Raw genomic sequence first — 8,265 nt, 5'->3', positions numbered from 1 at the left:
AAGTATTCTCTAACTGTTTTTCTTTGTGATTCGTTTTTGCACTCCTGTAATCTCCTTGGTGTAGTCTGTTGCCAAAAATATGAAATGTTTACGTTTCTCGTAGTTTTAGCGAGACGCTGAACAGTAATCCTAAAATCCATAGTCAATAATCAATGGACATAACAATGTGAGACCTGATTAATTATATCGGTCACTTTTTCTCATATTGGGGGAATTGTTCCTGATTTTGAGTTTGAAAGTTATATTGTGGAAGTTTGACGAACCATAACGTGGGCCAGTAGATGTCCCTGTCCCCTAGTAAACCGTGGTGCGAATACAGAAGAAGAAGAAAAGGCAAAGACCCGGATGTAAAGGACATAAGGAGGAAGCAGGCCTCGGCTCGTCCTTTTTCCTGTGGAGCTAACCACGTTGGTAGCGTCCGTTCCTGGCTCACCGCTGATCGCTTGAATTTCTTCCGATTAAGTCGGTCAGGAATAACTAAAATGGTATGCTCTTTTTCGGTATACTCGTATCTAATGTGTATTTCGTGCATGACATTTGTGTAGTTTAATTTAAAGCAAAAAACTATGTATTTACCACCAATAGCAAGAATTCCGCCTGGCTTCCCGCCGTGTGGAATAAAAAAAAACAGTCCTTGTTCGTGTTAAAACATGTCAATTAACTTGGTAAACTGATTCAGTATTAACCTCGGGTCGCTGTTAATAATTCGGCTTAAAGAATTTTAATAATGGCATTCAGTTTGTAGACAATGTGATGTTTAAATTGAAGCACAAATCAAGCTAATGAAATTTTAAAAGCCAAAGTTCTTCCTGGTGTGAATTGGACAATATTAAAGTCGTGAAAGTAATTCTGCAACTAAAAACAAATCACTCTAAGTGCAGCTTTTGTCATAGATTAAGGTAGAAAAAAATGAATCATGTTTACATGTCTGAGCTTTCTTATTCTTCTACTCCAGGCTTTTAAGGACACTGGTAAGGCCCCGGTTGACACCGAGGTCGCCATCCATCGCATCCGCATCACCCTCACCAGCCGCAACGTGAAATCTCTGGAGAAAGGTAGCTGGTCTCCATTTCTTTGTGTTTTCTTAGATAAAACTGAGCGATGAGGATGAAAACATTTGACAGTTATTAATCATGGTGACTGTATACGCTATTCTGAGCTGAGACATTTTTACTATATTTGTTGGTTGTAGTTGAGTAGATCTTAAGTTTTTTTTTTCTTTTCCTTTAAGTCTGCGCAGACCTGATCCGTGGCGCCAAGGAGAAGAACCTGAAGGTGAAGGGCCCGGTCCGCATGCCAACCAAGGTGCAGACTTTTCTAGATTTGTTTCTTTTTTTTCTTTTTCTCCTCTACTGTCTCCTGTAGTTTTACTGAAACTTTGAAAATCTTCTGGATGTCCTAAAGCATTCTTGAATTTTATTTTGCACATCTCTAGACTCTGCGCATCACCACCAGAAAGACTCCCTGTGGTGAGGGATCCAAAACCTGGGATCGCTTCCAGATGAGGATCCACAAGCGACTGATCGATCTGCACAGTCCGTCTGAAATCGTCAAGCAGATCACCTCCATCAGCATCGAGCCTGGCGTAGAGGTCGAAGTCACCATTGCAGATGCATAAGAAGTGCAGTTTTTCCAATAAAAAACTGAAAGAAAACGCACTCGTTTCTTTGTTCGAAACTTTTTTGAGAACTAAGAATTCTTAGAAAATAAGGAAATACTGATGAGTATGAAAGTATTCAACCTGTAACGTTCAAACTGGCTCAACAGTTTGGTATAAAGGATGATTTACTAACACGTGTGGATGGAAGTGGCATTAATGAGCTAAGAAATTAACATATAAATATGGGAATGCTGTTTTCAAAGTATTTAACTGGTTCATTACATTAAGTATTTGAAACGAGCTCACAGGTATTGAAAACCCATACTGTAATTAAGGTTCTTGGAGAATTGACATAAAGCATCATCCTCTGTGTTGTGGTTAGCGTTAACCCCTTTCAGATCCTTTCGTTGTATCTTCATGTGTTACTATTGAAAAGTTTGAGGATTCATAGTAAAAACAAGCAAACCCAAAGCAGTCATTAAACAAAACCTGATGAATGGCAATTCACAAGACTAGGTGAAATAAAATAATAGGAGGAGATTTAAACTTGAACATACAAGACTTACAATTTTTAAAATACAAATGCATAATAGAGGCAAATGTGATCACTGCAGTGTACGAAACCACAGAACTTTAAGAATGTCTGAAATATAAAGAAGATTTGAAAAATAAGGCAAAGTTTAGTGTTGATGCAGTGGGAAAAGAATCATTCTAATTTGACGTTTTCATTACTTTCTAAATGAATCAACAAATGGTTAAAATGTATCACATAATCATAGAACTATACAAAGGTGCACCTGTAATATGAGCCCAGATGGAAGTCAACTGTTAGGCCTGCAGTAAAAGTCTTCCACCTGTGGAATCATTCAGTTATATTTAGAAATGTATTGCATTATTACGAGTTTATAGAACATTGTTTATTTGAATTATCAATGCAGTGAATAATTAGCAAATATTCAAAACATTTTCCAAAAATCAAAAAATTATTTACAGTAAAAACTCCAGTGAAGCAGTCTATTTGCGATGTGAATTGGGCATGTTTGCCCACATTTTACCGATGAAATTGGAAAACACTTGAATTATGGGGAAGAGTTGATTCTCAGATGACTGAGAAATGGGTTTAAAACTGGGTCTGAAACATTTATACACCAGCAGGGCCATCTGAGGGGTGGGTGAAGATAGGAAGCTATTTTAGACCAATTTACTGCCGCTGCATGCCTGACGCTGACTGAAAAACTAGAGTACATGCATTGCTTATTATGTGACCATTACACAAATCTTTACTTTTTGAGATCGAAATGCTAAATGACAAGAAGAAACAAAGACAATTTGTTGAATTTATTAAAGTTTAGTCAGTCTTTAGAAGAAAAAGCATGACTATCAGAAATAAACAAAAGGTGCTTGCTTTGATGACTAATCTCCAACTAAGGTGTTGATTTTCAACTAAAGCTCCTCCTTTGCTTGTTCCTCATCAGTTCTAGCCGAGTCATTCGCCAGTTGACCGTTAAGGAATGGACCTAAGTTCTGGAGCAGAACCTTCCTCTGTAGTTGGTCCCACAAGATGATGATGTGGGCAGGCTCACACCTGCTTCCAATAAAAAGTGATCACATGTCCCTTGACAGTTTCACTGGTAGATCTTTTTGCAGGGTGGAAGCTCATTTCAGGCTGAAAAGTGTTAGATTTCTCCTTGAAATCAAAGCTTTTCCTCAGTAAGAGCACTGTTTTGATTTCACCAAAATGGAAAGTGAGGACATGCAGCCTGTTGACATTGATCTGACTGGGGAGTTTTCTGTCTTCAGTCCTTCACTCCAACAGGTAAGGCTTTTCGTAGCCCATTTCTGGTCCAATCAAATCACTTTAGACCGATAACAATGCCATTCTGCCTGAAACATGTATGTTTAATTTTCTTGAATAGACTGTGATGTCTTCTGGTGCTGAGCAGCAGATGATGCAAATTTACCTCAGAGTTCGGCCCTTTTCCAAAGAGGAGCTCTCTGGCAATGAGGATCAGGTGCAGTTCAGGCCTCAAGTAACCCTTTTGTCTTAGTTCACATCCAAAGACAGTTTAACTGGAGTCTGTGTACTGCCGGAGTTTTAGTTCGCCTGCCTTCTTGTCCAGCCAAGCAGTTTGTGCATTGAAAACGTCCAGATGAGTGCCTATAATGTGTCTGCAAGCACTTCAGAAAGTACCTTATTGTGCCCCTATGTAGGCATAGCTATAGGATTGGCCCAATGACTGAGCCATGTGGTACGCCACAAGCTACATAATTTATCATTAACATAACAAACTGGAATCTTATCATCAGACAAATATGATCCAAACTAATCTTGTGCTGTAGATCCCGACAATGATTTTAAGAATTTAAAAGCTTTGATTTTAAATTGCTAAACCGACCCATACCCCTTTTGTCTTTTGTTAGGACTGTGTTGTGATTGACGATGGCCAGACGGTGACTTTGAATGCACCAAAGGGATCTGCCACCATGAAGAGCAGCGAGAAAGGAGTTGGCTTGTCGATCCACAAGTTCTCCTTCTCAAAGGTTTTAAGCAAGCTCAACACCTCTTTCAACATCTACGCATCAGACTTGCCTTCATTTTGCTGCCTTTAGGTTTTTGGACCCCAGACAACACAAGGTGAACTCTTCGAGGACACGGTGAGAAGCCAAGTGTTTGATTTCTTGGAAGGAGAAAATGCTTTGATATTCAGCTATGGCGTAACCAATGCTGGGAAAACCTTCACAATCCAAGGTAAGAGTGGAAGCACCCAATCCTCTGTGAATAATTGAGTCCTAAATTCCGGCTTTGAAATAAATTTAGGAACACCAAAAGATCCTGGAATTCTTCCACGGGCGTTGGATGCCGTCTTTAGCTACATCGGAGGTCTTCAGTACAAGGGAATGGACCTAAAGCCACATCTGATGAATGGCGCCCAGTTTCTGGATGTCGAGCAAGTCAAGCAGGAGAGAACTGCTAAAATGACAGTTCTTGCTTCAGTCAAAGAAGTGAAACCTTAGATTTACCTCCAACTTTTTACCGATCATCTTAAAATGTCTCGGCATCGTCATAACTTCAATGTTCTTGCGCTCCAGGAATGCGATCATCAAAGACTCAGCAGTAGCTCAGAGCCCTCGATCTCTTCAGATATCACTCTTTCGTCTTTCTCTTCATCCAACAATCTGACAGGTAGAACCAACTTGGGGAAAATTAACACTCATTAATTTGCAACTAAAAACTTTCTTTTTTTGGGCTTCCTTTAATTAAAAAAAGACATTGGATCTTTAAGTCTGGCATGAAAATCCAATGTGTGTTTGCCAAGATGGTGGCAAACACTTTCTCTATTTTTTTTTATATAATTTTTTTTGTCACATGGCATCTACTATTTTATTAATTTTTTTTATTCCTTTTGGCAGAAGCCAGTGGCGACCAGTTTGCCCTGTGGGTGGCATTCTTTGAAATCTACAACGAGTGTGTGTATGACCTCCTCCAGCCGTCCCAGTCCAGGAAGCGCTCCTCTCTCCGCGTGTGTGACGACGGGGCTGGAAATGCATATGTGAAAGGTGTGAAAAATGTAAATACAAATACTACATTTGACTTTTGCAGTGACTTAATGGCTCTATATCTGATTGTAAGACCTCAAATGGATTAACATCCAGAACCTGAGTGAAGCCAACAAACTACTCCAGTTTGGAAATAAAAACAGAAGTGCTGCAGCCACTAAGATGAACCAGTCATCCAGCAGAAGGTGAACTATTAGGTTTTTCATCCAGTTTGTTGGATTTGGACCTTTAATGGGGCCTGCATGTTTTCTTTGTTTCTATTTCTTTCTTCCTTTTTTTTCTTTTTTTTTTTTAGTCACAGTATATTCACCATGAAGTTGCTGAAGATCGATGGACAAACAGTGGAAAGGATTTCTGAGTAAGTAAGGAAGACGAGCCTCAACCAGACGCTGTTTATTTTCTTTAATTTGAGCTTATTTAATTGTTTTCTAGAAAACTGTTTTGTGTTTTTTTTTTTTTTTTTTTTTTTTTTTTTTTTTGGGGGGGGGGGGGAGGGGGTTGGGGGTTTCTGAGATTTTCCATTCAGCATACAAAAATGGCCAAATTTAGTTTGGTTTCAATATAGAACATTATTAGTGACTATACATTTGATTAATTTTGCATTTCTGCTGGCTTTTTATTTTATTTATTTATTTTTCTCTCTCTCGATACCAGACCTATACAATCCGATACTCGTTTCTTGGATAATATCGAACTGATTTCCAATATTGATATTAGATCCGGACATCCTAACTGCTGGAATTTACATCTCTTAACATGAAAGCTGCAAAGTATGTTGGTTTTGGTAAATGACTTTCCCAGGTTCTCTCTCTGCGACCTGGCTGGTTCGGAAAGATGCAACAAAGCAAAGACATTCGGAGAGCGACTAAAGGAGGCTGGGAATATCAACAATTCCCTCCTTATACTGGGAAAATGCATCGGCGCCCTCCGTAGTGGTCAGGCTGACGGGTAAAAGGAGTTAGAAGCCGGTTGCCTACCGTTGGGTTTTAATGTACTTTTTATCTAACTTGGACAACTTTTTGTCCCGGTGTCAAGAACGAAGGTTGCCTACGTTCCGTTCCGAGAAAGCAAACTCACAAAGCTCTTCCAGGCTTTCTTCTGCGGTAAAGGTAGAGCCGCGATGATCGTCAACATCAACCAGTGTGCGTCCACTTACGACGAGACCCTCCATGTTTTGAAGTTCTCTGCCGTTGCCAAACAGGTTAGTTCAGGCAAATGGAAACCAAGGTCATTACCAACTCAAATGAGACTTTATGCAACCAAAGCACTTTTTCCCCAGGTGGTACAGGTGATTCCAGACAAACCTGCGGAGCTTTCAGTCCCTTGTCTGGTCGGTTGGGATGGGAAGCCACTGATGAGGAATGACGCTCTGGAGGGCCACCCGTCCGAAGACGAGCTGTTTGAGGAAGAGGACGATCTGGACATGTCTTTGCTCCCACAACATGTAAAGCAAACAACTAGCTTACTTCCGCTATCAGATATTCTTAACGTTTGTGTCACTAATGGAAACTCTTGTCTGCATGGGTTTCTCTTTGTAAGGAGCTTCTGGACATAATTGAAAACCTCCGAATTAAATTTCTTACCGAGCGAAGGAAGAACCTGGTCCAAGAAATGGAAATCCGAAAAGAAATGGGGGACGCCATGTTGCAGCAGCTCCTGGAGAGCGAAGAACTCCGCATGTGTGCTCAGTGCTGTTTAGATTCATCTTGGGTGGTTCAATTTAACAAGCCATTGTTGTATGAAGGTATTTTTATTATTATTATTATTTTTTTTTTATCCATGAAGCCGGCAGGTTGAGGAGCTGAAAGAGAGTTATGCAGAAAAATTGGAGAACACATTTGAGATGTACAAAGATGCGATCAAGGAGCATGCTTATCAGAATGCGATGAGCAACCTGGAGGATAACTATGTGCCGCTTGATGAGTTCACGGCTGAACAAGAGAAAGCTGAGGTAATTTTTTTTTTTTTCTTTTACCCCTCACTGAATTTGAAAAGAGGGGTTTACAGAAATTCACATTGAAAGAACTTCGTAGAAGTGATCCAAACAAAAAAGTCTCTTAAAAACATAAATGTATATATATATATACATGCAAAGTGGGTATGCATGTTTGTAAATTTTCTTTTTTTTTTTTTTTGGTAGGCGCTCAGACGTAAAGTCTCTGAGTTGGAGGACTTGGTTAGATGTGTTTCTCCACTGCTGAGTGTGGATCAGTGGTGTCAGACAGAACCGTTGACAGATCCAGGAGAAACGGGTAAAAAGTTTCCCCTCTCCCATTCTGAGATCTCGAGGTGCGTTGACGTCAAATTGCTTTTTGCCCACACAGATGATCGAATCAAACATCTTCGCCAAGAAAACGTTGTCCTTGAGAAAATGTGTGAGGATAATAAACAGGTAACGGTGTCAGAACCTCTCACTCGCAGAGTGTTTAAACGCATAATGACGTAGATGTTTGGTCTTCAGTTAATTTTATATTTGGAGAAAAGGTTGGTGGATCTTAACCAAACTCTGCACCACGTCCGGGATGATTTTCTGGAGAAATCGGCTGATGCGGAGGCTCTGCGGAAGACTGTTGACGAACAGGTGAGACGATGTCACTATCACAGACGGAGAGTTCAGAAACTTCCTGGTCGTCTTTTGAGTTCAAATGTTTTGTGCTGTGTCACAACAGTCCAAATCCATGGGAGAAGTTCTATGCCAGAATGCTGAAAAGGACGAGGAAATCGCCTCTCTTAAGGCTGAAATCGAAAAGCTCTCCCAGAAGTCTCCAGTGCAGACCAGGACCAGGAGAGGCCTACTGGCCAACATCAAGGAGGCCGTTTCATCCCCTAGGAGGGGTGCGTCCAGCTACAGCCTCGTGAAGCCTCCCAGGACTCCCAAGTACTGAACATGTGCTTTGCATAGGTGTTTTTAAATGTAACTTTGTATCTTAATTACTTAACTCTGAAAAATGTCTGAGTTTCTTGAACTGAAAAGCTCTACAGAAGGTTTCGAATGTAATTCATTTCTTGTATTTTTACATTTTAAATGTTTTGTTATTAAAATTCTGCTGTTGATCCCCACTTCTCGACATTGACTCAATTTTATCGCTTTGAAATACCAGAACACG

The 8,265-nt window shown here is 40.2% G+C and overlaps 2 protein-coding genes and 1 non-coding gene across 4 annotated transcripts; all 3 read left to right on the top strand.

Annotated features, from left to right (window-relative positions):
- The first annotated feature begins 266 nt into the window (after positions 1-266).
- On the top strand, positions 267-1,658 carry rps20 (ribosomal protein S20). Its single transcript, XM_044104623.1, has 4 exons — positions 267-485; positions 956-1,055; positions 1,232-1,305; positions 1,436-1,658. Exons 1-4 carry the CDS (start codon positions 282-284, stop codon positions 1,616-1,618), a joined length of 561 nt encoding a protein of 186 aa, XP_043960558.1. The 5' UTR covers positions 267-281; the 3' UTR covers positions 1,619-1,658.
- On the top strand, positions 1,097-1,165 carry LOC122824697. Its single transcript, XR_006369545.1, has one exon. It is a non-coding gene; the product is annotated as a small nucleolar RNA U54 (small nucleolar RNA).
- A 1,420-nt stretch (positions 1,659-3,078) lies between the features above and the next one.
- zgc:56231 (uncharacterized protein LOC406257 homolog) lies at positions 3,079-8,218 on the top strand. Of its 2 annotated transcripts, none has more exons than XM_044104621.1 (18): positions 3,079-3,416; positions 3,517-3,612; positions 4,022-4,141; positions 4,211-4,349; positions 4,419-4,603; positions 4,691-4,784; positions 5,012-5,158; positions 5,232-5,343; positions 5,454-5,516; positions 5,960-6,106; positions 6,194-6,359; positions 6,438-6,602; positions 6,698-6,837; positions 6,944-7,109; positions 7,299-7,410; positions 7,483-7,550; positions 7,620-7,739; positions 7,828-8,218. In XM_044104621.1, the coding sequence occupies exons 1-18, from the start codon at positions 3,339-3,341 to the stop codon at positions 8,041-8,043; spliced, it is 2,334 nt and encodes a 777-aa protein (XP_043960556.1). In that variant the 5' UTR covers positions 3,079-3,338; the 3' UTR covers positions 8,044-8,218. The 2 variants fall into 2 exon arrangements, 1 of the variants encoding a protein (XP_043960556.1); XR_006369468.1 differs by having other exon boundaries at positions 3,179-3,416; positions 7,643-7,739; positions 7,828-7,901.
- Positions 8,219-8,265: the final 47 nt, after the last annotated feature.

This window comes from Gambusia affinis, linkage group LG21 (genome assembly GCF_019740435.1).
Source record: "Gambusia affinis linkage group LG21, SWU_Gaff_1.0, whole genome shotgun sequence".
Classification (NCBI taxonomy): Eukaryota; Metazoa; Chordata; class Actinopteri; order Cyprinodontiformes; family Poeciliidae; genus Gambusia; species Gambusia affinis.
Note: the sequence above shows the minus strand (reverse complement) of the source record. Positions and strands in the feature narration are given on the sequence as shown.

Excerpts from the sequence above, each read along its gene's own strand:
- rps20 (XM_044104623.1), top strand. The coding sequence starts at position 282 with ATGTCCCTGTCCCCTAGTAAACCGTGGTGCGAATACAGAAGAAGAAGA. Across the intron at positions 1,056-1,231 it reads CGTGAAATCTCTGGAGAAAG|TCTGCGCAGACCTGATCCGT; the intron begins GTAGCTGGTCTC and ends TTTTCCTTTAAG. Across the intron at positions 1,306-1,435 it reads CGGTCCGCATGCCAACCAAG|ACTCTGCGCATCACCACCAG; the intron begins GTGCAGACTTTT and ends GCACATCTCTAG.
- zgc:56231 (XM_044104621.1), top strand. The coding sequence starts at position 3,339 with ATGGAAAGTGAGGACATGCAGCCTGTTGACATTGATCTGACTGGGGAG. Across the intron at positions 4,604-4,690 it reads TTCTTGCTTCAGTCAAAGAA|GAATGCGATCATCAAAGACT; the intron begins GTGAAACCTTAG and ends CTTGCGCTCCAG. Across the intron at positions 7,740-7,827 it reads GGAAGACTGTTGACGAACAG|TCCAAATCCATGGGAGAAGT; the intron begins GTGAGACGATGT and ends GTGTCACAACAG.